The sequence below is a fragment of the Columba livia genome, chromosome 4, assembly GCF_036013475.1.
Source record: "Columba livia isolate bColLiv1 breed racing homer chromosome 4, bColLiv1.pat.W.v2, whole genome shotgun sequence".
In the NCBI taxonomy this organism is placed as follows: domain Eukaryota; kingdom Metazoa; phylum Chordata; class Aves; order Columbiformes; family Columbidae; genus Columba; species Columba livia.
Window position 1 is genome coordinate 33,324,794 of NC_088605.1, and position 27,292 is coordinate 33,352,085.

Here is a 27,292-nt window from a genome sequence, read left to right on the forward strand (position 1 = left end):
ATGATGTGTGATACAACTTAATCTTCCAAATTATTGAAAAGAGGTGGAAATTATAGAGCTGCAAAGAAAGAATGTGTCTTAAAATTAATATTAAAAACTTAAGGGGAAAAAAATAGTTTTAGAAAACAGGTCTTTGGCTTTCTGTTTCACGTGTGCCTTGCTTAAAATGCTTTCCTCCATTTGTTGTTCATTTATATGTCAAGTTTTATTTAAAAATATACTTACACTGAAATTAGTGATGTAGTTAAAGAACAAACAAATTTCACAAAATAATAGACTATTAATTTCCAGTGGAGTATTTTATTGTTTTTGTTATTTAGCATATGTCTTGATATTATATCTATAATGCTACATGAATTTGTACATTGATTTTCTTAGATTCTATTGGCTGCAGTTAAATTTGTTGTGTGAGCATCTACTGGCTATTTCTATAATACCTGGAAAATGAAGCTATTTCCCTATGCAGCCACAGAGAGTGGCTGCTTATTTGCATTTACACTTTTTTCTCTTTAGCTTTAACTTCATGTTGGTAGAGTGATAGTAGCAATTTCTAGTCTTTAATTAAATGTTTCTTTTTGTATTTCAGGAGGTGATCCCTTGGGACAGTTTGCTATTGAAAATATACAGAATGAATGGAAGGTCTATGTCAAAAAGCCTCTGGACAGAGAAGAAAAGGATAATTACCTTCTAAATATTACAGCTACTGATGGGACCTTTGCAACTAGGGCTGTGGTGGAGGTTAAAGTCCTTGATGCTAATGATAATAGCCCTGTTTGCGAAAAGGTAGGCACAATCTTGTATCGTCTGACTCCAGCTGCTTCCATACATAAAATGTAAACTTTCCCTGAAATTGCTTCTCAGGAGACTGACAAATAGCTATTCCTTTTAAGGTGGTAACAGAAACTTGGGCTATTGCAATAGAATGCTGTCAAAGAGAAGTTATTTCATGGACAAGTTTCTTAAGTAAAAATCCAAAGAAAATTCTGTGATGTAATTTTAACACTTTGTGGATATTTTAAGAGTATGAGGAGAATTGTACATTTCTTTTGTGTTAATGCGTAGTTCTCCAAATGGAATTGTTTCAGGCTGCAGCCATTAGAGTTCATGTGCTCTATTTTCTGAAGGAAGCCAAGTCTTGAAGAAGGCCACATACCATCACTTAGCTGATGTATTTGTGCATTTCCTGTGATAAGTTCTTAGCCATGCAGTGATACTCAAGACTTCCTGTTCCTGCAGTATTAATTACCTATCTGAATATAATTTAATAACTGTGAGGTAATTAATTAGAAAATCATGCATACTTTTCATTTTCAGGTATTTCATCTTCTGGTTCACTTCATATGTTACCAAACATTCAAACAAGATATTATCTCATCTGTCCTTCCTTCTTCCCCTCCTCTTTCCAAGCTGTACTTACTTCATATGTCTAGTCTTTCAATGTAACTTTAAAATCTTGCAGGCTTTATACACTGATTCTGTTCCTGAGGACGCCCTTCCTGGCAAACTGATAATGCAGGTATCTGCCACAGATGCAGATATTCGTTCCAATGCAGAAATTACTTACACACTGCATGGCACAGGAGCAGAAAAATTCAGGCTCACTCCCGACACAGGTAATAATGCTTTACACATTATACAAAATTCCAGCCATCACCTTGTTTTATAAAATGTTTTATTATTACATTAAGACATACATAAATGTCAGCATTTTAAGCTTTCCGTTAAGGGTTAGTTTATTATATAACTGTTTAAAATGTGAGTTTCTACTTCACAAATACTAGTAATATTTTAAATAGAAGTCAGGGAAAAGTCAAGTATTTTAATGTATGAGGAGCTAGACAGTAAATAGGGTACTTAGCCCAAAGCTAGAAACGTCCATGCTGAAGTGACTGGAGTAAAAGTATGCGCTAAATTTTGTACTTTTTATATTCATTGTAGTAGTAACAATAATGGTTTATAAACTGAAAATATCTTCTTTCAGCTTTTCTTTGCCATCATTTGGTTTGGTTTATTAACTGGGATGAGGTTAGATGGAGCAACACATTTCCTTTCCATAGTAAACACCAAAAGTGCCTCCAGTTTCACTAGAAGCATTATATAAAATGAGATGAAATTTTAACTTGTTTGACTTTGGTTTTCGTGGCATTCATGTCTTCTGGATTATAATATAGGCCAAAACTGATGCCCAAATCTTGTTTTTTGCAGGCTGTAGTAGACAAGCAGTAGGAAGAGAGTAGTAGACAATGTAGAAAAAATTAAGTACAATAAATACAGAGATATAGTGGGAATGTGAAGAAGGAGATTAGGATACTTCAGCGGCAAAATGAGTAAGAAGGATCTTCATGGGTTTTTTTGACTTTGAATGTCACCTGTGTGCTGTGCTAGCATGTCGTTACAAAAATTCAGATTTAGTAGGGCTAGAATACTCATAAACAATAATTCAGAATACTCTTCTTAAGTGGTTAAAAGAAGGCCAAAACTGATACAGTTTATGCCTGTCATAGTGTTTTCTGTCATGCTGGAAAAAAATTATGTGCTAGACTTCTCTGTAGTAGCAAGTTATATTTGATAGTGTGGATAGTTCTGTTTATTAATTGAATGTTAGAGGAGGAGAATCAGCTCAATAGCTGTAGAAGGAACACGACTAAATAGCTCAGGAAGACTGTATGTAGATTTTATCTTGCATTTTGTTAAAGGCAAGAGTTCTGATATTTTAATTTTCTTTACATAAAAGCACAGATTCCTGCATGTATACACATTTTCTTTCTGCAGAGTCAGGTAGTCTTTAGCTAATTTCATAGGCATTTGAAAAAAAAAGGGCAAAGGATTTTAGTATTTAATCTTTTAAAGCAGAAAAGGCAGGCCACTGACACGCTTTACCCAAAGTGGAGCTCATTAGTGCAGTACAGCTGTTGACTTAGCCACTGATGAAATTATCCTCAAAAAGAAAATGGTTTAGTTTTTCTGAGTACAAAAATTTTAGAGGAGAACACGTGAGAGATACTTAAGTCTTGCAACTCACATCAACTTATGCGTGTTTTTCTTTTTGTAGGTGAACTGAAAACATCAATGCCACTTGATCGTGAGCAGCAAGCAGTCTATTATCTACTAGTGAAAGCCACAGATGGAGGAGGAAGGTTCTGCCAAGCGAATATTATTCTGACTCTGGAAGATGTGAATGATAATGCCCCAGAGTTCACAGCTGATCCTTACTCCATTACAGTATTTGAAAATACAGAGCCCAAAACCCTTTTGACAAGAGTACAGGCAACAGATGCAGATGCAGGTATGCATTCTTTGACCAATACTTTTGTCACATTCTCAAAGTTACAGTAATGTTTACTTAGTCTTATCCTGAGAGGTGTTAAGTCTGTCAGTGGAACTGACAGGTGTTCAGTACCTCTCAGGATTAGACTCCTGAAAGATAAATCATGTAACACCTGACTTCCATGTGTGAGTAGCTTGGAAAATATCCCTTTTGTGTCTCTGCAAAAGAGATGAGGGAAGAGACAGACAAAATGTTGGATATTTTTAGTGTGATAAGCTGTTAATATTATTATGGGTTATGTCCATCCTTTAAAGTAAAAGTGTAAGTAAAAGCAATATCAAGCCATGTCTGTTCATGTAAATGTGCATGCATAGATTTTTGAATGTGTGCTTCCCAGGATAACCATTGCTGATCATACCATTAAGAGAACCCTGGTTGATTTTAGCTTTCTGTATTTGCTCCCCTGTTAAGACTTTTGCTACCTCTTTATCTTCGCTGTTTGATTACAAGTATTTAAGCCAACATGGACTGAAAATGACATTAGAAAGAGTTTGTTCTTAGGCTTTTTTGTAAGGAATACAACAGCATAAGGTCTTTTTAAAGGTATATGCTTTCCATTTATCATCAGTTTATTAATCAAATAATATTAATTAATAGTTGCCACAGTAGTGTGAAACAACCAGCCTGCTTTGTGCTGTGGTAAAGCTAGATTGCTGAACTGGAAGGTAACAGACAGATGTTCTCACACTTTACTAGTCTTTGAGGCTCAGGAGGAGCAAGATGCTTAGCCCAAAAACCTATGGGGTTTTTGTTGTGTGTTGTTTGCTTTGGGTTTTTTGTTGTTTTTTTGTTTGGTTGTTTTTGGTTTGGTTTTGTTGTGGCTTTGGTTTGTTTGTTGTATTTTTTGGGGTTTTTTAAATACATAGATGTTGCCAGAAATTATGTTCCTGTTAATTCTGGAACATGGCTCTTAAATAAACTTACTGGGATTGAGTCTAGTTATTCGATGCAGCCTAACTCTCCCATATACTCCCGTGTTATTTATAAGCCTGCTAAGCAGATGCTGTTGTTCTAAAGTTAAAATTAGATTTATGTTACTAATTTCATATTAGCTAGTACTGTGACTGAAGCCAAACCATGCTTCATGGTTTTTGTGTGGCAGAAAATCGGTGCAGTGAAGTGTTAGCTTAATTTTTTAATCAGTTTACATGTTTTGGAAATCATTCTGCTCTTCACAAGAACCCTTAACTCTTGCTGAAATTAACTTTAATAGGAATGATAATATTTAGCATGTGTGTTTTATTTTTATAGCTATCAGATCTATTATTATGTTGGTGTATTTTAATGGGTGATTCATACTCTGTAATTGTTTTCAAAATGCAGGGATGAACCGTAAAATCCATTATTCACTGGTGAACTCTGCAGAGGGCCAGTTCTCTATTGATGAATTTTCTGGAATCATTCGGTTGGAGAAGCCTTTGGATCGGGAGCTACAAGCTGTGTACACTCTAACTTTAAAGGCTACAGATGAAGGTTTACCTAGAAGACTGTCTTCAACAAGTAGTCTTATAGTTTCTGTTTTGGATATAAATGATAATCCACCTGTATTTGAGCATAGGGAGTATAGTGCAAGTGTATCAGAGGACGTTTTGGTTGGAACTGAAGTTCTCCAGATCTATGCTGCAAGCAGGGACATTGAAGCCAATGCTGAAATCACATACTCAATAGTCAGTGGGAATGAACATGGAAAATTCAGCATCGATTCAACAACAGGTAACAGAATACAACTATGAATATCCTTTATGCTAACCAAGCACAGTGCCATACTGTGTTCTACATAATTCAGCCAAATAGCTTATGTATAATATGTGTGCTTCATCCTGCATGTAAAGCCAGTGGTACTGTCCACCCATTGTGCCAGCATGCTTACTAGAGGAGTGCAGTACAATACAAAACAGGAACTTTATTGCTGCTATTTATTGTTACTTGAGTTAGATTCATTGAGCTGGCAAGCGTAAGGGTTTCCTAGCTGGAATATTCCCCACCTAGGGGCAGAGGGGGTAGAAAGACATAGTTCTGTAATGATAGAACCATAATAGTCTTTTCGCAAAAGCTATATAATCAGAATGAGCTGCCAGACTTGGTAAAAGAAATATCAGAAATTCAGTTGATTGGAAAAAATAGTAATTGGTCCACAAAGACAACAATTATAGAGGAGTTCGATATGGCATTGAATGGAGATTGGAATATTTTCTTCAGTCATATATCCAGCATGACAGTGGAGATTTTAGACTTACGTGTTAGTCAGATTTAGTCTCAGGAAACATTTAGGTTCTGTGGAGAACTTTTCCCTATTAATGACAATTCTTTGTTAAAAATCAATATACACCTCAATTCTAGTTTTGTTTTCTTATATAGTTCTTTTTCTAGAGTTAATTTCTAGCGACACTTGTTGTTTTTAAATAAGTTTTCTACTGAAAAGTTAATAGTAGTTAATTATACCAGTGTAATTTAAATTATAATTCTTCCAGCTGCTTTTTCCAGTGTGCACACTGGTACTATGGTGAAGAAGTAGTTTACCAGTTCAATTTCTTCACATATTTGAAAGAAGGAAATGTGTTCCACTTTTCCAGCAGCAAATCAGCATGTATGTTAGGGACTACACTATCTTAACTATCCAGTTAAAAATTCACACTTTAAGTCCGATATTTCTATAAATCAAAATTCATGGTCAGACTTTTCTGTCACTAACTCTGCATACTGCATGCCTGACATTAATGCTGGTTGCAAGGAAAGTCAAGTTAATGGTCATTTCATATTTTTGGTTAATTTTAATTGAAAATTTTTAAAAATATTTTTTTTTTTTTTTTAATTAAAAAAAATGTAAGCCAGTTGGTTTTAAATTGTGAATCCCTTGTGGTAATGGCAGGAACTTCTCATCTTTTTACTTATATGTGTAAAGCCTGATCATTTCACTGTGTAGCTCCAACTTTTTACGGTGATAAATCAAGCCCTGAAGAAGCTGAGTACTTGCCAGACCAAAACCAAGAGTTGTGATGTACAGTACTACGAGTAATAGCAGAGTTTATGTGAGGTTTTTGTTTTTGTTTTTTTCCTTCCCTAGGAGCCATTTTTATAATTGAGAGCTTGGATTATGAAAGTTCTCATGAGTACTACTTGACAGTGGAAGCCACAGATGGAGGCACACCTTCCTTAAGTGATGTTGTAACAGTGAACATTAATGTAACAGATATCAATGACAATACTCCAGTGTTCAGCCAAGACACTTACACTGCAGTAATCAGTGAAGATGCTATACTTGAACAATCTGTCATTACAGTACGTATTGTTTTTTTCCTTTGAAATACCCTGTGACGACAAACATGATTTTTAGTCTTGAAGCAATACATACTGATTTGAAGATGGACATAAATGAATAGATAAGTTTGCCACTGAGTGAACTGAAAATTTATTTTGAAAAAGTTTCAGAACCAGGGACTTGAGATGCTATGGGAAAGCAGATGATATTTTATGATATATTTGTGTTCTCCTTGTGAGAACATGACTTAATTTTCAGAAGAAATTCAGGGAAGTAAGTGATGTTGGTGTGTTCTGTTCAGATGGCATTTCTCCTGTTAAATGTGTTAGACCAAAACAGTTTTGCTCATCTTCGGGATGAGTTTATCTGAAAGATGATAAAGTCTATTTTAACCTGTTTTAAATGAGACTGTAATTTCCCTTAGGTTATGGCAGATGACGCTGATGGACCTTCAAACAACTGCATTCACTACACCATTATAGATGGCAATCAGGGAAATCCTTTTACAATTGACCCTACTAGGGGTGAAATAAAAGTGACTAAACTTCTAGACAGAGAAAAGGTAAGCTTTTTTATGCTTTTTGAGCAGTTTGAATTAATGTAGCTGTACTTAATCGATGACCACCATTTTTTGGATTATATTTGTAAATTGCCATTTCAAGTATTCCCAAATTAAGACAACTATAACAAAATGAAGGCATCTATTTATGTCCATGCTTTTTGGGAAGGGGGCATCTGTGGCAGGAAGAGAAAGGATTAAATATATGAAATCAAGTTTTATTGGGGGGTGGCAATAAAATATTTCTTCCTTAAAAGGAAAGCTGAGTTTGTTATTCTCTGCTCCTCAGTGGATGTTTGACTTTTTTTTTATTATTTCTTAGATTTCAGGATATACCTTGACAGTTCAGGCTTCGGACAATGGAAACCCACCTAGACTTAACACAACCACAGTTAATATTGATGTTTCTGATGTAAATGACAATCCTCCAGTATTCTCAAAAGGAAACTATAGTGTTATCATCCAGGTAAATACAGATAGTGAAGTAATCAAATCAGTAATATTATAGGAGTGTTAATTTGTGACTTTTCAAATTCTGCAAGATATGCTAAACCTAATGCTTCAACTTTTCTGTATTTTTAATTTATTTAAGGTTATCAGTGAGACTGCTTATCTGAATAAGTGTTAAGGGTTACAAAATTCATATTGTGCAGTCTGTTTAGAAATGTATGTTGCAAGTTGAGTATGTTCTTTTTTTTGTGTACTTCATGTGTGTATGTGTATAGACGTATTATATATTGCATTTATGTTTATAACATTCTTAGCATCATACAGATCAGTGAAAATACATAATAATTTTGCTATTTCTTTTTAATCTTAAGAGTTACTGCTTTGAAAGAGATACGTTAGGTATCTGTGACTGTGAAGCAAGTGTTGTGCACTCTGGCACATAGTTCAAGAGTTAAATCCTATTGGCCTCCTCTGGGATCAGAAGTAGTTAAAACAGGAGTAGTATTTCATATTGCTACATACCAATCCTTTGACTTATTTTGCACCTTAGAATGGTAGTAGTGGGTCAGATTCTCAGATGGCTGGCATGCACTTGCCTGATTGAGAGGAGTCTCTGCTGAAGCAAAGATGGCAGAGGCAGCAGCTGTACTTCTTGTCTTCCCAAATCCAATAGAGAATAAATGGAAGGGAACAAAGGAATTGCTGTAAAACCTTTATACTGGTAACATGAGTGAGCTCAATCCCTTGGGTCCTTTTGCTGTTGCTGGTGCCTGACCTTGTACAATAGATAAGTGGGGATCAGGCAATGTTATTTGGTGCACTGTACCATCCTAACACACCCCCTCTGTTTGAGACCGTGTACTTGATTTGTAAAGGGAGCTTTCTGAAAGAGGACAAAGTGATTTGTTGCTACCTAACATGTACAGAGTATGCAAGTAAAATGTCCTGGATCTTACTTTTCCTTTTAAAAGCAACAGATATGTACATTTGTGTGCCATCAAAGCTATTTTGTTTTCCCCAGTTACAGTCTTTCTTGAACTGAATGTTAATTAATGTATCCCCTAAAACTACAGACTATATCCAATGTGTGTAATGTTTCCCTTACTCAATTAAAAAGGAAGACCTTGTGTTTTATAGTTCATTCATATCAGTCTCTCCTAGTATGAAGGTAGCAGAGAAGAAGCTGGAGGAGTTGCCCAAGAATGCTGCTGTTCATTTCCTGATATACTTGAGATGGACATACTTGGACACAGTTGGAAATGTGCTTAGCTGTTACAAAAATCAAATTACTTTGGATATCCAGATGCAAATATTTGTATTTTAAAATGATGGTCCTTGTCTGTTTTGCTGAAAGGGGAAGAAAGCTTCAGCTGCAATATCTGATAATTAACCTGACTTACTCTCTCGAAAACAACAAGTATGCTTGTTATTAGGAGGTTTCGCAACTGTGAAAGAATAGTATTTTGTTATTGTTGTACTTCACAGTAATGCTTCTACTTTTTATTGCATTTAAAGTATGTATAGATATTAAAAATCTGGTAAATACAATATAGCACCAATATTCTGGGAAAGGTATTAGAAGTGCTAGATAAGGTTGTGTGTGTGTATAAGGTACATGATAAACCAAAATATGGAAAGTGTCTGTGAAATCTCAGGCATCCTATGTGATGCAAACTTGAAGGGATTCTGTCATGCAAATTTTAAAACGTCGATTCTCTATGTAGCAGCCATAACTGTAGTCAGAACACTAATTAGGGATTCAAGGGCTAAGGTGGAGGAGTGTGTGTTTCTAGTCCTCCCAAAAAAGGCATTAGATTATTCTCAACAGGTGTTTTAGCTAAATTTGAAATCTTTGACTTGGTAATTAATCTACAGTAATTGTAATTCAGACCAAAAGTGAAAAATGTAAAGTTTCAAGCCTGAGCTGCTTTTAAAGCAGTAAAACAAAGTTTAAAACCCCCAAGGTTTAAAAATGTACTGCCTTTCTCCCTTGGCTATTTTCATTGTTCTCAGAAGGTAGTATTTTTTCCTTAAATAATATTGTCATTCTGATTTCTCTTATACTGATTAACTGGTTGGACAGTAATTTGATGTTTGTTTGTTTTTCTGTTGTGAAAAAAAAAATCAACATCAGGCTATATCCTCAGTTATAGTAAAACAAATGCAATTGTATTACCCATTTACAGGAAAATAAGCCTATTGGATTTAGCGTGCTACAGCTAGTGGTGACCGACAAGGATTCTTCTCACAATGGCCCTCCTTTTCTCTTCACCATCCTGAGTGGAAATGAAGAGAACACTTTTCAGATTAACCAGCAGGGAGTACTGACAACAACTGCCGCTCTCAATCGCAAAGTGAGGGATCACTATTTACTTCATGTTAAGGTAGGATGCACTGGCTCTAGGTCTTTTGTGTTATTAGTATAAGTATTTAATTAACTTGTCCCACTCATGCCCAGTTCACCACTTATTCCTGCCTACACCTTTTCTTTCTGTTACAAGATCCTGACATGCCAAGTAGTCATCTGAGGCATGTCCCTTGTAGTAACATCTTCAGAGACAAAGTCTGCTGGCTTAAATGGAAATCCATGCAGCTGTAACAATAAGCTTAATTAAACTCACAATGAGGGTAAGGTGTAAGTGAAACATTAACTGTGTGAGTGGTCTTGAGAAGTCCTTTGCTTTTCATGTGGGATGCTGGAAAAGCCAGCAGGGACAGGTCCCTCGAGCCACCTACTGTTGGCTGCAGGCTTCCTTTAGCCACTGTCGCTTTGACCCTTGAAGCTGTGAGCTGGACTACACTGATACAATGGAAACAGGGATATTTAAAGTTGCACATCATGACAGTACTGAAATATTTTTCTATAGTGTCACATTCTTTTACCATTGAAACAATTAGCAATTGAAAGCATCTTTTTAAAGTACGGAAAACCAGGTCTGTGGACCTTTGTCATAGCATTGAAACTTGCAGCACAGCACTTGGAGATCTCAGAACCTTGCAGTGGAAAACACAGTATAAAACTTAAAAATTACTTTGAATGCTATCATATATGCCTACGTGTGCCATTGTTCTGAAAAAAAAAAAAAAAGAAAAAAAAAAAAAGAAAAAGCAAAACACACAAAAACCAACAACCAAAACAAACCAAAAAGGCAGACCATATCAAAAAATCCGGGTTACATGAACATAGCTAAGTTCTCTAAAATGCTTTTTTGTAACCTGATGTAAAAAAAGTTCAAACCCATTTTTTTAATCTTATCCAATCCTTTTTAATTCAGTTATAAATTAAGCAGCTGGGAACTGGGAACTTGAAGTCAGTAGGCTAAAAATAGCTGGCTTTAGTTCTTAAACTTCATTTCCAGATTTGTGTTTTAAGAAAAAAATCTTGCCTTTACTTTTACATGAGGAATTTATTTCAATCTCTAATTGTTCTCATATGTAATATTGCAGACAATTTCTGGGTAAACATGCACTTGCAGAGGTTTAGAGCAGTACTGTCTGCGTGAGTGTATATTGAATTCTGTCCACATTAGGATAATAATCATGGTGTATTTACATAAAGGCTATCTTTCTTCTTTGGAGAAGGAAAAAAAAAAAATCCCACAGGTCATTTGCTGGTGTAGTCACTAAAGCATGTTATCAGGAGCCATCAGTATGAGAACCAGCATAGATGAAGCTTCCATTTAAACGTAGTTCAATTATTTCTCTGTTAGCCATTTTTTTCTCAGTAGTGATCTGCTAATTAAAGTGGGACAATGACTCTGTGTAATACAAGGTTCCAATGTTTCATTTTATGTTTTTTCTAAGCAGTAACTAATTTCTATTTATTTTGCTTCTAAAACATATTCCTGTGAATGTGTGCACAGGAGATTCTCTGTTCTGTGTAGACTGTTCCACTGTCTTTGTCAAATTTCATTATTTAGCTGCACCTTTGGCCCTTCCTGTCGTGCCTGCCTTTTCTTAAGTATGGGGTGCCTACTTGACACCTTCCTCTGGGTGGAATCATGCAATTCTTTCATTTCCAAGCCACTTGCCAGGCTGTAGGATGCTTGTAAACAGCCTCTCAGTACATCAGCCATCTTCTCTTCAGCACAGCACTTTAAAAGTGCCTTTTTTCTAGGGAATGAATAAGGGCTCTTTTAATGGCATCCAGGAGCTAAACAAGTGTCTTAAATCAAATGTACTCATTTAGAACAAAGGCTTCTCATAGATTGGCAACCATTAAAGCAGACTATACTAATGTGCGTTTTTGGGATGCTGTGCTACCCAATCTCAGTATTTTGGACCTGTGTAATGCCTTGATTTACAAGTTCTCTGCTTGGATTCTGGAAATATGTCTTTTCATTGCCATTTATCATATTATACTATGATAACTTTTTTAAATAGACACAGTGCTATAATTTGCTATTATTCTCTCCTTACTGAGTCGCTGTACATGAGCATGAAGGCATCTAAGACTAAAACTAGCATTTCCATATCACAAGACTTCAGTTTCAATGATACACACAAAAATAGATACATGACTTTTGTGGAAAAACATTCTTCCCCTGTTCATTTAAAAGAATTATTTTTCAAAGATAGTAGCAAGGCACCTTCTCAAATTTACACCATCTTTAATTTCTGCACTTTCAGCTTGCAGCTCACAACTTAATGGCTCTGTATGATCTCTTGATACTTGTTTTTGTGTTTTAACTGACCTCCACTGGCGTGCTTTTCAGTATTGACAACTTTCACCTTAGTTGCTTTCTGAAATGATTGTTGAGGCGGAGGTTTTCTTATGTTACAAGCATACTTTAATTGGAAAAAAATAAAAAACACAGACCACAAAGAACCCCTCCCATACACACCACACACACTCGCTACCACCAAAAAACTTCACTTCACATGAGCCTTTCCTCTACCTTACTTTTGTGGCTTTAATAGAAATAAGGATTATTTTTTTTTCCCCAACAGCCACCTACATGTGCATGCCACTCACATTTGCCTTCCCTCTCTCCAAAGGAAACAGATTATCCATTAACAAATGTCTCACAGCATTAGCGTGTGAAATCTTAAGCTATGAGTCATACAGTCCTTTGTGCCACACTCTGAAGTCTTTAGTTTAAAACCACAGCAGATTTAAAAATATCTGCACTATTGAAAAATCATTTCTCCTGGGGCTCTTCTTTCCTACTTGCTGTCCATTTGTTATAATTTGCTTGCCTGTTTGTTTTGAGCCCTTTCTTGTTTCCCTTGGGCATTTCTCTTGTAGCTGAACTGCCTGCGCCTTTTCTTGTTTCCAGGCAGAAATCTAGGCAAAACAGAACTTTGCCAACTTGAACGCTTCTCTCCTTCTAGTTTGTGTAACTACAGGGCAAGTTTCTGGCCATGCCTGTCTTAATAGATGAAGACGTAGTTCTACCTTTCAAAAATGCGACGATTCTGTGCACATCCACAGATAGTCTTGTGCCTGGAGTTTTTCCTCTTTTGCTTAAATTTGTATGAAAAATCAAAAGCAGCTTCTCTGCATAGATCTTCGGAGTGTACCAACTGCCTGTAGTCATTGCAAAATTACTGTAAAATGATTTGAACAATGCAGTATGTGATTTACCTTTGGAGCCTTTTGTATCCCCTCTGTCCTTTCTTATCTCTCCAATTTTTTTTTTTTGCACAGAAAAAGCTCTGGGAAAAAAAAGTAGATGGAAAGCAAGAGCTGCAAAAGAGAAAGAAATAGAACTGAAGGGAATGCTCTTTTCTCAGTTTTCTACTGGGTTTTTTTGTCCGTTCTTCATACAACAGTGTATGGTTTTGTCAAAAAGGGTGGAGGACAGGGGATGCAATGTTCAAAGAGGCTACAAAATTGGATTAAGTTGATTCTGTTAAAGATAATTACTTTGATTGTCTGAAGCAAATAGCACTACATGTAGAGTTTTTTCCTCTCCATGATCACAAATCATGGAAAACAACATAACTAATTTTAACTTTCTCCATGTATTCTTTTCCCTTTGAAGTACTGTTTGACATACTGCATTTAGATTGTCTTCCAAGGCCACCTGCTAATAACTGTGGTGAAGCACGTTGTACATTTCTAGTGAATGAGTCATTTCAAGTTTGTAATTTGTTACCGTGCTTAAAAAAAAAAAAGCTTCAAGCACCATCTGCTGTCTGAAATCAGCTATTGTGCATTTCCTCTGTGTTTGCTAGCAGTGTTAGTAGCTTCCTGGAATTTCCAGGTGTTAAGAGCACTGTAGCCTTTTAATCTTCAAAGAAGCGAAAACATGTTTGTGTGTGCCTGCTTATATAAACTTTTTAAATTTTCAATATTAACTTTTATGTCATGACCTATGTTATGAAATTTTCATAAAGCATATTCCTGTAGTAACTTTTTTTTTTGTAGAAAAAGGCAACTCTACTGTATACAGTACAAATTTGTACAGCAGAATTTGAGATAAAGCAAAAATATAACTCTATCCTCATCTTCCTTTAGGCGACAGATAATGGAAAACCACCGTTGTCATCTTTGACTTACATTGACATTAGAGTTATTGAGGAAAGCATTTATTCTCCAGCAATTCTGCCTCTAGAAATCTTTATCACAGCCTTTGGGGAAGAATATTCAGGTGGTGTCATTGGAAAAATTCATGCAACCGATCAAGATGTTTATGATACTTTGACATACAGTCTGGACCCCAAAATGGAATCCTTGTTCTCCGTTTCCAGTACTGGTGGCAAACTAATAGCACATAAAAGGTTAGATGTAGGACAGTACCTCCTAAATGTCACTGTTACAGATGGAAAATTTACAACTGCAGCTGATATTACTGTACACATCAGACAAATCACACAAGAGTTACTAAACCACAGTATTGCAATACGCTTTGCAAATCTTGCCCCTGAAGAATTCATTGGTGATTACTGGCGCAATTTCCAGAGAGCTTTAAGAAACATCTTGGGCGTGAGAAGAAATGACATCCAGATTGTCAGTTTGCAGCCTTCAGATCCTCCTTCAAACCTGGATGTCCTCCTGAATATTGAAAAGTCTGGTAGCTTTCAGCACCCAATGAGAATTTTGCTCCACAAGATAAACTCTTCTGTGCCTGACCTAGAGGAGATTTTAGGTGTCCGGATAATCGATGTTTTCCATAAGCTTTGCGCTGGCCTAGATTGTCCTTTGAAATTTTGTGAAGAAAAAGTAACAGTGGATGAGAACATCATGTCAACCCACAGCACAGCCAGGTTGAGTTTTGTCACTCCTCGTCATCACAGAACAGCAGTTTGTCTTTGTAAAGGTAAGAAAAGCAGTAAGGCAAATGGGATCCTTGACAAGTTTGTTCTGGTTTTGAACAGCCGTAATCCACAGGGGAAAATTTGTATTACAAGACAAGATTAAGAATGTCCTGTAACCTTTGCTGCAATATTTGCCTAATTTTATTCAGAGTAAGGAGTAATTATTTCTTTTCTCATTACCTCATTTTAAGAGTTTACATAATGTAAGCTCATGGTAGGGGATTATTTTATACTTACACCATCATTTTCCGTTTTTTGAAAGAAGTTCCTTTTTTAGTTGCCTGTTCTAAATTGCCAGACATTTTCAGTTTTGTATGCATGAAAGTAAGTGCATGAAGGTAAGTACCTGAAGAACTTCCTGGTTTCTGCTCAGAGGAGTAGCCCACATATCTTCCAGATTTGGCTGGAAATGACAGGGTGAACTGGGAAATGAATACGATTAAGATACATATAAGTATACAGATTTACAACAAAAGATTTATTTGTCTTTATCTCTGAGGAAAACAACATTGCTTTTTAAAATCATGACAATGTTGCCGGATGAACTTGCACATCTTAAGTAAATATTTAAAGCCCATTCCTTTTCTGTCTCAAATACAGACACACTCTTCTCCTGCTCTCCCCAACCCACACTGTTCATGTTTAGCATCTACATGTGTTTTGTGGTGTATGACAGTAATGGTAAACCTTAAACCACCACACCACCAGTTTCCAAATTCTACCAGTTGAATTGTTTGAGTAATCAAACTAACTATGAATATCAGCCACTATAAATGCCATTTGTCTAGTCTGTGTTTGTGCCGGTCATGTCCTGTAACTGTTACTTAACTTCCTTGTCTGAGAGTTAGGAATGTAATTTGGGTTGCTTTCAGCTACTGAAGTATCTCTTTTCACAGAATATCATTACCACCAACAGAAGCGAAATAACGTATTTCCTTTTACAGAAGGGAAATGCCCCCTAGTGAATAACGTGTGTGAAGGAAACCCATGCCCTGAAGGTACTGAATGCTTAGGAGATCCAAAGGAAGGAAAATATACCTGTGTTTGCCAAGACAGCAAAACTGGACAGTGTCCTGGTAAGAAATTAGTTGTAAAAAAATCTCTGAAAAAAATCTTATTACTTTCCAAATATAAATTCAATTTCAACCCTGTATTAACACATTTTATGCTTTTCTACATTCCTAAGCATCAGCTGGCTCTGCTGTGACTTTCACTGGGAGCAGCTACGTGAAGTACCGTCTCATGGAAAATGAGAACAAAGAGGAAATGAAGCTGACAATGAGACTTAGAACTTACTCTGCTCATGCAGTTGTTATGTATGCTCGAGGAACAGACTACAGTATCTTAGAGGTATATTAAAATCTCCTAGTGCATATCTTCTCTTCTTACCTGTGCCAAATTACAAGATTGAATTATAACATCTCTGTACAATTATTGTAACTGAGAATTGCCTTCAAGGCAGAGTGACAAATTTGTATGGTTTCTTTTAATATATAAAATGAATTTGTTTTCTTTAGTGCTTTAAAAATAAAATAATTGAATTATCTATTTTAAATAACAACTTTAAATTTATGTGCTTATAATACTCATGAAGACTGTACTGAAAAAGTCACTTAAATCATAAGATGAAAGGTTTTGAAGTACTGCAATCTTTTGAGGATGATCTGTGACTTCTTTATGAGAGGAAAAAATGTACGAAGTATCCATTTTAATTAAAAGAAACTTACAGAATGAATCACAATCACTGTTACTGTTTGTAATACGGTGTTATTAAGCTGCCTTTTATGAACACCACCATCATCTTGTCTCTCCAGCAACCATAAACTTTTATAGGTGTCAATATTTTATACTCTCTAAGTGTGTAGATCATTTGTTGATGTTGTGGCTTTCCTCTGTAGATTCACCATGGAAGGCTGCAATATAAATTTGATTGTGGCAGTGGACCTGGGATTGTCTCCGTTCAGAGCATTCAGATTAACGATGGCCAGTGGCATTCAGTATCTCTGGAAGTGGATGGAAATTATGCACGACTTGTTCTGGATAGGGTGCATACTGCATCTGGTACTGCTCCTGGCACACTTAGGACACTAAACCTAGATAATCATGTGTTTTTTGGTGGTCATATTCGGCAGCAAGGTACAAGACATGGCAGAAGTCCTCAGGTTAGCAATGGTTTCAGAGGCTGTATGGATTCTGTTGTACTTAATGGACAAGAGCTGCCTCTAAACAGTAAGCCACGAAATTATGCACACATGGAAGAATCTGTAGATGTGACTCCTGGATGTTTACTGACTACCACAGAAGGTTGTTCAAGCAGCCCATGTCAGAATGGAGGAATCTGCAACGCCCTGACAAATGGAGGTAAGCTGTGCTATATTCTTCTGCCCTTAGTTTTCAGAACTGCTTTTCTGCTTCCCTGCTGTGAAGGACAAAACAACCTTGTGAATAATTCTTGATTTCCCAGGGAGTTGTAGAAGGCCAGTTGTTGAGCAAGTAGGAAGGCTGTGTCTGCCTGTCTTCTAGACTCAATTCCATGGGGTATGAAGTAGACAAAGTCCATCAGACAAAGTGGGTGTTTAATCTTCAGTGTCAACACCAGAGACACCCTCTTAACTGCCTGTCTTAAAATCTTCCTTTAAAAATTCTGAAATCATTGTGACAGGCTTGTGTTTTGTGATAGAAATGGAAGTTATCCTTCAATCATATCCAAGAAAAACCTTACTGTTAGATTTCCCTTCATCTTTCATTGAAAATATTTCTATTTCTTCCCATCCTCACTTGCTTCAAACAGGTAGGTGGGCAGGGATATATGTTAGCTTAAAACCAGTAAAGCCATGTGTGTCTTTCAAAAAGACTATATTTGATTTCAGGTTACTACTGCAAGTGTGGTCCTTTGTTTATGGGAACTTACTGCGATGTGAGTGTCAACCCATGTGCTTCCAACCCCTGCCTTTACGGTGGTACTTGCATCCCGGTCAGTGATGATTTTATCTGCCAATGCCGAGGACAGTATACAGGCCAAAGGTATGTTTGTATGGTTTACTGTACCAATTAACCCATTAAAGAATAGGATATAAAGGTAACATTTTTTCTGTTTTATGTGTTTCCTACTTAAAGCTCAGACCTTGAAACCCACTGGGGTTAGTTGACGTAAATGCTAGCCCCTGTGTTACAGCCCTCAATAGCACACTATATACTTGCTTTATACTCCTGCTTTTTTTTTGCTTTTGCAGGTGCCAGCTGGGTCCATATTGCAAGGACAATCCTTGTAAAAACAGTGGCAAGTGTATTGACAGTTTGGATGGACCTGTTTGTGAGTGTGAAGCAGGCTTTCGTGGAGAAAGGTAAGTAGTGTTCCACATATATGGAGTTTTTAACAGTATCACTTAAAAGTTCAAACTGGTCGAAATCTGAAATGTTGATAAAATAGCAAATTGCCTATGTATTAATACTGTGTATCAATACTGTGTATTAAACATCTATAGAATCATTGAGAACAAGGAAACTACAACAGAGACTACTGATGTAAACTAACCATCATTTCTCTGCTCTGCTTCTGGTAGGTGCCTGACTGATGTGGATGAATGTGTAGAAAACCCATGTCTTAATGGTGCCCTTTGTGAGAACACTTATGGTTCCTATCACTGCAACTGTAGCCATGGATTTGGAGGAAAACACTGCACAGACATTGTTCTTAACAAATATGTGTCAACATCTTGGAACATTAGCTTAGCTGAAGTGATTGGGATTATTGTTTTCATCGCAGGAATATTCTTGTTAGTTGTGATTTTTGTTGTTTGCCGCAAAGTGATTAGTAGAAAGAAGAAGCACCAGCCAGAACCTGAAGACAAGCAACTGGGAACTACAACAGCTTTCTTGCAAAGACCTTATTTTGATGCAAAATTGAATAAGAATATCTATTCTGACATCCCACCACAGGTTCCTGTTCGTCCCATTTCATACACACCAAGCATTCCAAGCGACTCCAGAAACAATCTTGACAGGAATTCTTTTGAGGGGTCTGCTATCCCCGAGCACCCAGAGTTTAGTACTTTTAACCCAGATTCTGTACATGGTCACCGGAAAGCTGTGGCTGTTTGCAGCGTAGCACCAAATTTGCCACCTCCACCTCCCTCCAACTCTCCTTCAGACAGCGATTCAATACAGAAACCCAGCTGGGATTTTGACTATGACAGTAAGAAATGTTCTTATTTTATTACTTTTCTGTAAAAGGTGTGTGCTGCTACAATTTTAATGTGAGTGCAAAGTCTCTTTCTGTGCCCGTTGAGGCTGAAAAAACATTGTGACTTTACTGGATTTTGAGTCTGATCAGGCTTCATGGTCTATTAAGTTTTGTAAAAATGTGTAGATCTACACCTTAAATTTTATTGACTTTAATTAGAATCTATTAGTCATCTCACTTAAAACTCTTTCTTTCAGCTAAAGTAGTAGATCTTGACCCCTGCCTTTCAAAAAAGCCTCTGGATGAAAAGAACTCCCATCCTTATAGTGCTAGAGAAAGCATGTCTGAGGTCCAGTCACTCAGCTCCTTTCAGTCTGAATCATGTGATGACAACGGTACGTAAAATACAATTGTTCTGTGCTGCCGCTTACATTCATTCGTTCTGTCTGTGCATCTATATCTCTTGGTATCAATAGGACTTAGAGATATCAAATATATATTAAATAAGAGGTTATTTAATATATATCTGTAATTACTTACGTTAATACCTAGATCTGTTATTTTTTAAAAGTATTTTGCCTATCTTACACCTCATGTTAATTACTTAACCTTAAAACTATATATAATCATTCTGCTCTTAGAATATTAACAGTGAAAATGCAGCACAAGGTGTTCAGAGCCTTGTGTTTAAAAGGTGTTAAAAGCGTGTTCAAATTTGAGAAACTCTTCTAGGTAATCATTAGTTATCACCTTATACAAGAATACAGTGAATTTTAAAAATGGCCTCTGCACAAATTTAACTTTTGCTTTGACGTTCAGCTTTCAGTAAAGCTTTCTGGTGTTACAGTTTCATTTGTTTCCTTCTCTTTTTCTTGCTGCGACCTCAGCTCCCATATGGATCAGATCAGTTCTGAGTGAGAGCAGAGTTTAAGGGACTGCTTGTAAGTTTGATTACTTTAGTAATGAAGGAAGCTGCACAAAAAAGGAATTTTGTTATAGTAGAAGAATATATTTGGCTTTCACCATGATTAAAAGAATTAATAGAAAAATTTCATACATTGAAAAACGCCAATATGAAAATAAAAAATATTTTGCTCACAACACCAATCCATTAAAATGTAATCAACGTACATATTTTTGGGTTTTATTATTATTAATTGGAAGTATTTTACTTTTCCATTGTGATGACAGATGCTTTTACAGTTGGTATGAATGCATCTATGTATTCAGAAACATTGCAGACTGGACAAAGCCGCAGTCGTCTCATAACCGAATTTACCATGTTAAGATGTTTTGACTCTATTCCAATTTCTGCTTTTGTCTCTGAGTCGTAAGAAAAATGAAATTCCTTTAGCTTAGGAATAAAGAACATTCTCCTTCTCAGTGGAGTGATTTGTTCTTAACAGCATGAAAAGAAATATCTGTGTTAATGATTGGTGAAAGTAAAATGGTATGCTTACAGTACTCATCATTTTATCAATAGACCTGATATCAAATTTCAGCTTTTTTCCTGTGCTTTTCTGTGTTGTGCAGTACATGTTGTTCTCCTCCCCATCTCACGTATTTTATCAGTTCTTATTTGTATTTCTCGTCATGTATTGATTACTCATTAATACATCATTTTAAAAGAAATAGCTGTAGCATTGTAGATATTGTTTCTTTGTTCATTTTTGGTAGATTCTGAATTTATTAGTTTGAAATGTAATCCCTGAGCCATGCAAACAAATTGCATGTGCTTACCTCATCCTACCCTATAAGAGTAAATACTTCTTCGTTCCAAAAGTATCTTGGGAAAGGGAAGGGATAAAAAAATACATTCATTTTGGTTGGTTTTAAATAAGAATGTCACAACCTGAATATGGTATTCCTACTGTGATACCATGGGTTAGCACACAACTTAATCAGATCAGCAGCCAAAGTTTTCAGTAGATATTTTTCATGTTCTAGCATTTTAGTTCATTTCAGTGAAAATTTGTTCCCTTGTCTTCCACGGCTAGGTGGAAGTGGGGCAGGAATGTAGTTTGCAGCCTAAAAGGGGAAGCCTAATGCAATAGTCCTTAATTCACCCAACACAAGCCTTTCAAAAAGCCTAGTTTATTGCTATGTAGATTAAGTATCACGCATATAGTATGTTTTAAACAACATTCCAGAAATTCTAACACAACTAGAGCAGCTTTGTGCTTGTGCAGAATTTGCTTCAGGAGTAGTTACAAGTACTTTTTCATGTTTATCAAGAATAAAAATCAGGTTGAGAGATGTATTTTACATATGATACGCAACTGCTTTCTAGATAGAGAGTAAATGTATATGTACACCAATAATTTTGCTTTATAAAATAGTAATGAACTGCAATTTACAGTGTTTTTTTGTATACTTATATGCTGTTTAAAGTGATACTAACTATAGGTTTGTTTTAATTTGCTCCTTTTATACCTTTTACAAGCTTCCATAGTGACTGTAATACACCTTGTCAATGCTGTTGTTGACTCGGTGGAAAAAGAAGGTATATACATGTTTTAATATTTATTTACTGCTTTGGCAGAATAATGCACGTTTGTCTTCTAGTAATGTAGTCCTAGCAGATGGGAGTTAGAAAGTATTATTACTTGGTCTTTCTGATAAGAATATATTTATATATATTTATATTGTATATCTGTTCATATTTTCACATGTATGCTGTAGCTACTCTGTGGACAGGTTTCAAAGTGTGATTTCTTGGGGATGGGGCGGGGGGGGGGGGCGGAAGTATCAGCAAAAAAATATCTTGGTGCTTACTCTCTCCTGAAAATATACACACTAAAGTTCCTAGCAGAATTGAGACAGCATCACAGACACAAAACAGCAGCCCCCACTTCCTTTTCTTCTCGCACCCACGTTTGTTGGCACCTTGTCCAGCTGAGCAGGACAGGAGCAGTCTGATGTCAGTACTCCCCCCATCTTCAGATCAATCTGTCTCTTTAACAGAAAAGGTATATGTCAGTTTAAGTAGGTGGTTACTACCCAACATTACATCAATATCTAAAAAGTATGTTTGAGTGTATATACACACACATATATATTTGCATATTTATGTATTTGGAAGTTAAAAAGAGATGAAGTAGACATTTCATTCCTGCTAACGGTTCAGAACTGACAACTCTGCAAAACACAAACTCCTTACAAAATAATAGGTGCCAGTGAGTCTATACAAATGCTAGCTGTTATTTTTAATTGGCTTAAAAATCCTTAAAGTTCCAGTAATATGCGAGTAATTCACTCCATGACCTTGAGTCTGCAGAGGTTACTTCTGAAATAATATCCACAGTTCATGTTTCTTACTTCTTAATAAAGACTAGGAAACATTACTTTTTTTTTAAAGACTTACTTAAAGCCGTTTTAAGAACGTAAAGTTAATTATAGTAGCTAAAGATTCTATTTGGTTTGTTATTGGAAGTACAACCTGTCTAATGTATGCAGACATGCAAAAAAAAGTAGACAAACACAAAGACTTCTAATTACATGAGAACATTTCATTAATATGTACCTATAGACTGTAGTCCTCAGTGCTAAAAATTGTAATGTGCAGTACTTATGAAAGGGAGAATTGTAAGACTAGAAGAGGCAAAATCTGTCAGGGAAAATATTTAACAACTTATTCAGATTTTCTCTTAGATTTTAATTGGTAGAAAGTAAAGATTATGCATGTAGTTCTCAAGTCAAAGTTGAAAGTATTGCTTGGTGGTTTAATATCACTGTAAGATAAATACAAATACTTTATGCACTGCAGAATATTAATAGAGAGATTAAAGATGTCCTGCTCAGCTATTTCTTAACACTTGGATGTTTCTGCTCTTAATAAGCATTCAAAGCATCTTGGGTAGACCCAAGCTCTACTTTCGAGCACGCTCAGGAGAACGCCAGTTCAAGCAGCAGAGATCCTTGCCTAAGTCTTGGGCAAGGTCAAGCTCTGGACAGATTGTCTTTTTCCTTTAGTCTCCCCAGTGGTCTGTCCAACGGGTATCCTGGAAGCGTGAACTAGTGAGTCACATCCTAGGACAGTTGTAGGCCCACACTCTCTGTGCTGCTCCTCAGGGAAGGCTGCAGCTCCATGCAAATGGACAGCACTGAGTGCAAGAGGATCTATAGCTCCAGCCTCGCAGATTGTCACCTAGAAAGATGGGCCCATCAGGTTCTAGTTTGTGTTTCTGTATTTTATGTTAAATGGTCTTTGCCTGAGAAGCAGAGGACGGGACTGAGATCGCCCCATTCTTTGGCAGAAGTGCTGTAAATCATAATGCCTGTTGGCTTTAGTTTTGCACCCAGTTTCCCTAGGAAAATTAAGAACGCAGTCTTCTAGGCAGAGTAGTGGTCAGAACCTTCTCTTGGAGACGAGGCCAGAAATCTTTTAGGAGTCTCAGATCACAGATAACAAGACTGATATCTTCTTTAGTGTGGGCAGTTTTTTCCTTGTCTGGGCTAGGCAAGCTTAAAAAAAAAAAAAAAGAAGTCACCTCACCACCCCCAAGAGTCAACCTCTGCCCCTCTAGTCTTTCAAGAACAGATAAAAGTATCAGTTCCTAGGAGAAGAATCTGGTATCAGGATAGGCATTGCCTGTCCTTACAAACCTGAATAGGAAATACAGATTCCTGAAGGCAGAAAGTCAGATAACACAGGACAGTTCTCTGCTGAGCATGAGCTGTTAGGATTACTGTACAAAGGGAGGCAGGTCTCCCAGTGCACTGTGTAGGGAAGCTATACTAGATACCAGAGGGAGACTTCCCATCTTTGCATGAGATATTTGAAAGTCTCATTCCTAATAGATAAAGCCCAGTATGGAAAGCCAAGTAGATACAAGGAAAGAAAAATAATAAGACCGAGTCTTGTTACCGTTTTTAGCAGAAGTCTTAATCTAGTGACAGATTTCTACAGACTCTGCAGAGTTTGCCAGTACACAGCCATGTCCCAGGTGGGCTATATTAGCTCAGTAGCTATTCTGCAGTTCAAGTCTAACAAAGAAGGAGCCCAGAAGAAAAAAAAAAATGCTAATTTTAGTACTACTAAGTAAACTGGCATATTTTGCCTACTAATAATGGACAAAAGCAGCATGAACATCATTATCTTCACATCGGTTCTACTATATGATTCCTAACTACAGATGTTTTTTCCTTTTTCTTCTCATTTTGCCACCTAAAGAATCTTTTGCTGTTCCTGACCTCAGCAATTCAAGAGGTGACTTCTGCATGCAGTTCATTGATGTTCACCAAAATATTTATGTTGGTTTTAACACAGACTTACTATCAGTTGCTTGCTGTGCATTTGTCTGCAGTGATTACTCTTTAATAGATTTGCACTTTATTGCAACTCTGTATTATTTTCTTTTTTGGTGTTTAGATGAGAAAAACAATTATTTTTTAATTAAATCAGGCTAACATCTAGTTTTCAGCAGACCAATACAAACTTATTCAGGGAGAGCTTGCAAGAGAGGATCAGGTTCATTCATTTATGCATGATAAGGCTTGATTGTCCTGTTTTGTTCTTGTATTTGAGTGTGGAATGTCTTTACTAATAGTCGAAGGTTTTTGTCAGAGGTGTGGCAAGTTACTGCAGAGCTAACAGCATTCTGTTAACTTGACAAACCAGTTAAGGAGTAAAGTCACTTTAAATGGTCTGATACTTTACCAATTAGAAATTACTTCTTTTATGTAAGAAAAACATGTTTTATATACGCTAAATACATTATTAATAAAAACAGGCAGCTGTAATCACCCTTGCTGTAATTACTATACAACAATTGATTAAGAATTTAGCTGCACCAGGGAGGCTGTTGGTTCTTTGCTATCCAGTAAACGATTCTATACCATTATTTATTGTGACCGCACATTCCATAGGTGACCTACAGCTCTTCCCATGTTAGGTGAGATGTCTGAAAAAGTTGAAAAATTCAAGTGTGAATGACGCAATATCTTAATGCATGGCATCATGTTAGGTTGTGTTGTGTTGAATGTCTTTTGTGGAACTTGGGCAAACTGCTCTCTAATTAACTAGTGTCCTAATCACAGTGATTGCATTGTCTTTATATATGTGTTAGCCTCTCAGTTCAGCTTCACTTGAAGACAAGATACTAATACTTCTTCTTTCAAAAAAATTAACTTTTCAGGTTATCACTGGGATACATCAGATTGGATGCCAAGTGTTCAGTTGCCAGGGATCCAAGAGTATCCAAATTATGAAGTGGTTGAGGAGTCAGCTCCCCTTTACACGGATCCAAACACCATCGATACAGACTATTACCCTGGTGGTTATGACCTCGAAAGTGATTTTCCACCTCCACCTGATGACTTTCCTGCACCTGATGAGCTTCCACCATTACCACCAGAATACAGCGACCAGTTTGAGTCAATACAGCCACCCAGAGACATGCCAGCCGTAGGTAGCTTGGGCTCTTCTACAAGAAGCAGGCAGAGATTTAACCTTAATCAGTACCTTCCCCATCACTATCCTGCAGACATGTCAGAACCTCAGACCACCACCAGTGGTGTCAACGGCAGTTACAGAGAACCTTACACTCCTTACACGTTAGGGTACAATAGAGACTTTGAAGCGCCCACTGTAGACAACATGTCCATGTCTGTGTATGCTTCCACAGCTTCATGCTCTGATGTGTCAGCGTGCTGTGAAATGGAGTCTGAAGTCATGATGAGTGACTATGAGAGTGGAGACGATGGTCATTCTGAAGATGTGAAAATTCCTCCACTTGATTCCCAGCACCATACAGAAGTCTGACACGCTCAACAAAAGTGCCTGGACTCTAACAAACTTTGTCAATTGTAGAACAACTTTCTAGAGCTTTTTTATTTTTTTTCCCCGGCCACAGGGAATGCTTTTGTTTCAGTGAGCTAAACTGGCATGGCAGTGTTGGATCATGCAGTTCATTTCTTGCTATCAGCCTGTTTCCATTTCCTGACCTGCTGTAATCAGTTCTGATATTTCCATTGGCTGTGCCATTTCTGAACATCCTTTTTGTACTTACATTGTCTATGTTAAAAAAAAATCACATACCACTTCTCCATGTTAGCATGATGCATATATTTATATAGTTCTAATGCAATTAATTTTCGCCTACTTTTTGTAAATTTTATGTACAGTTTTGATTTTAATAGTTTTAACTAGATTTTGTAGATATTTTGTGAATTTGTTTTCCACTGAAACTAGTGGTGTTAGTGTGCCATTAAAAACCAGCACCCTGACTTACTATAATCAGGGCATCACTGTATGTATTCCCCCAAAAACTAAGGTTTGAAATTTCATTATAAAAAATTCAACATATTCACACAATTCTAATTGTACAGAAGTCAGGTCTGATATTTTTCTGGGTCAGCTACATGGAAATGTCTTAAATGGGTTGCTGTATTTTAGAAGTGTAAACATTTTTTCCCTTCTTGGAAAGTGTGTTGGAGACCCTCTACATATCAGTTCAGAACCAAAACCACCATGACACAGTTTTTATAGTGTCTGTATATTTGTGATCCTATGGTCTTGTAAAGGTTTTTACTGAAAATTACCATTAGCCAGTCTTTCTTACTGACAATAAATTATTAATAAAATACTTTAGCTTTGCTCTGTGTATCTCTATTATATAATATACAATTGACAAAAGCATTCAGTGCAGCATTTTTAAGTCTGTAAATGTTTTGTACTGTGTTAAGTTACTTGCTCCAAACAACTCATTTTCCTCTCTTCTGCAATCAAACTGCAGCTATGTTAGAGATGCTCACTAGATGGCAGTGTCTGTCTACGTAATGGTGTTTTTAAAAGTAATCGGGCCAGTATGAATAAAGATTGATGGGTATTAAACTTCGGTAGCTTTCTCAGTAGTTTCCATTTTTCTTTAAACATGTATCAGTAATGTAAGTTACAGAGTATTTTTTCTGAAGTCCCAAAAACATACACAGAAAAGAAACCCAAGCTCTTAAAAGCAGTTTATTTTTAATGACCTGAACAGTTCCTTTCATGACTGGTTGTCTCTTGATTGTGCACTTGCATGCTGAGATTTCTGTGCCAGTTTCTGAGTTTGTGATAAATACATTGGGGTTTTTATGAAATTACATTGCAATTGCGGTTTCTTGTATTAAGTTCACACTAGAAGTTTACCTTGAAGAAGTCAAGATAGGAAAAAAATTGCCTATATGTTATCCAGCTGCTTTTCTGGCTAGAAAAGAACAAAGCCTCTAACAAAATTCTCTAGTATAAATTGCCCTGATGTAAGCTAA

General features: G+C 36.5%; 1 protein-coding gene across 7 annotated transcripts in view; it reads left to right on the forward strand.

Annotated features, from left to right (window-relative positions):
• The window catches only part of FAT1 (FAT atypical cadherin 1), a 112,484-nt gene extending 85,604 nt beyond the window's left edge, over positions 1-26,880 (forward strand). For 4 of the 7 annotated variants that reach the window (XM_065061104.1, XM_065061103.1, XM_065061105.1 and 1 more), the window contains 19 exons: positions 587-783; positions 1,460-1,613; positions 3,053-3,286; positions 4,652-5,041; positions 6,393-6,607; positions 7,012-7,149; positions 7,469-7,612; positions 9,783-9,980; positions 14,060-14,861; positions 15,804-15,935; positions 16,046-16,209; positions 16,758-17,220; positions 17,730-17,883; positions 18,093-18,203; positions 18,423-19,054; positions 19,300-19,437; positions 21,486-21,545; positions 24,216-24,251; positions 25,180-26,880. In XM_065061104.1, the coding sequence (XP_064917176.1) occupies positions 587-783; positions 1,460-1,613; positions 3,053-3,286; positions 4,652-5,041; positions 6,393-6,607; positions 7,012-7,149; positions 7,469-7,612; positions 9,783-9,980; positions 14,060-14,861; positions 15,804-15,935; positions 16,046-16,209; positions 16,758-17,220; positions 17,730-17,883; positions 18,093-18,203; positions 18,423-19,054; positions 19,300-19,437; positions 21,486-21,545; positions 24,216-24,251; positions 25,180-25,805 (4,988 nt within the window). In that variant the 3' untranslated portion in view covers positions 25,806-26,880. Of the gene's footprint in view, positions 1-586; positions 784-1,459; positions 1,614-3,052; positions 3,287-4,651; positions 5,042-6,392; positions 6,608-7,011; positions 7,150-7,468; positions 7,613-9,782; positions 9,981-14,059; positions 14,862-15,803; positions 15,936-16,045; positions 16,210-16,757; positions 17,221-17,729; positions 17,884-18,092; positions 18,204-18,422; positions 19,055-19,299; positions 19,438-19,929; positions 19,984-21,485; positions 21,546-24,215; positions 24,252-25,179 lie in introns of all 7 variants that reach the window. The other 3 variants (XR_010472231.1, XM_065061106.1, XM_005500219.3) reach the window with 3 other exon arrangements.
• Positions 26,881-27,292: the final 412 nt, after the last annotated feature.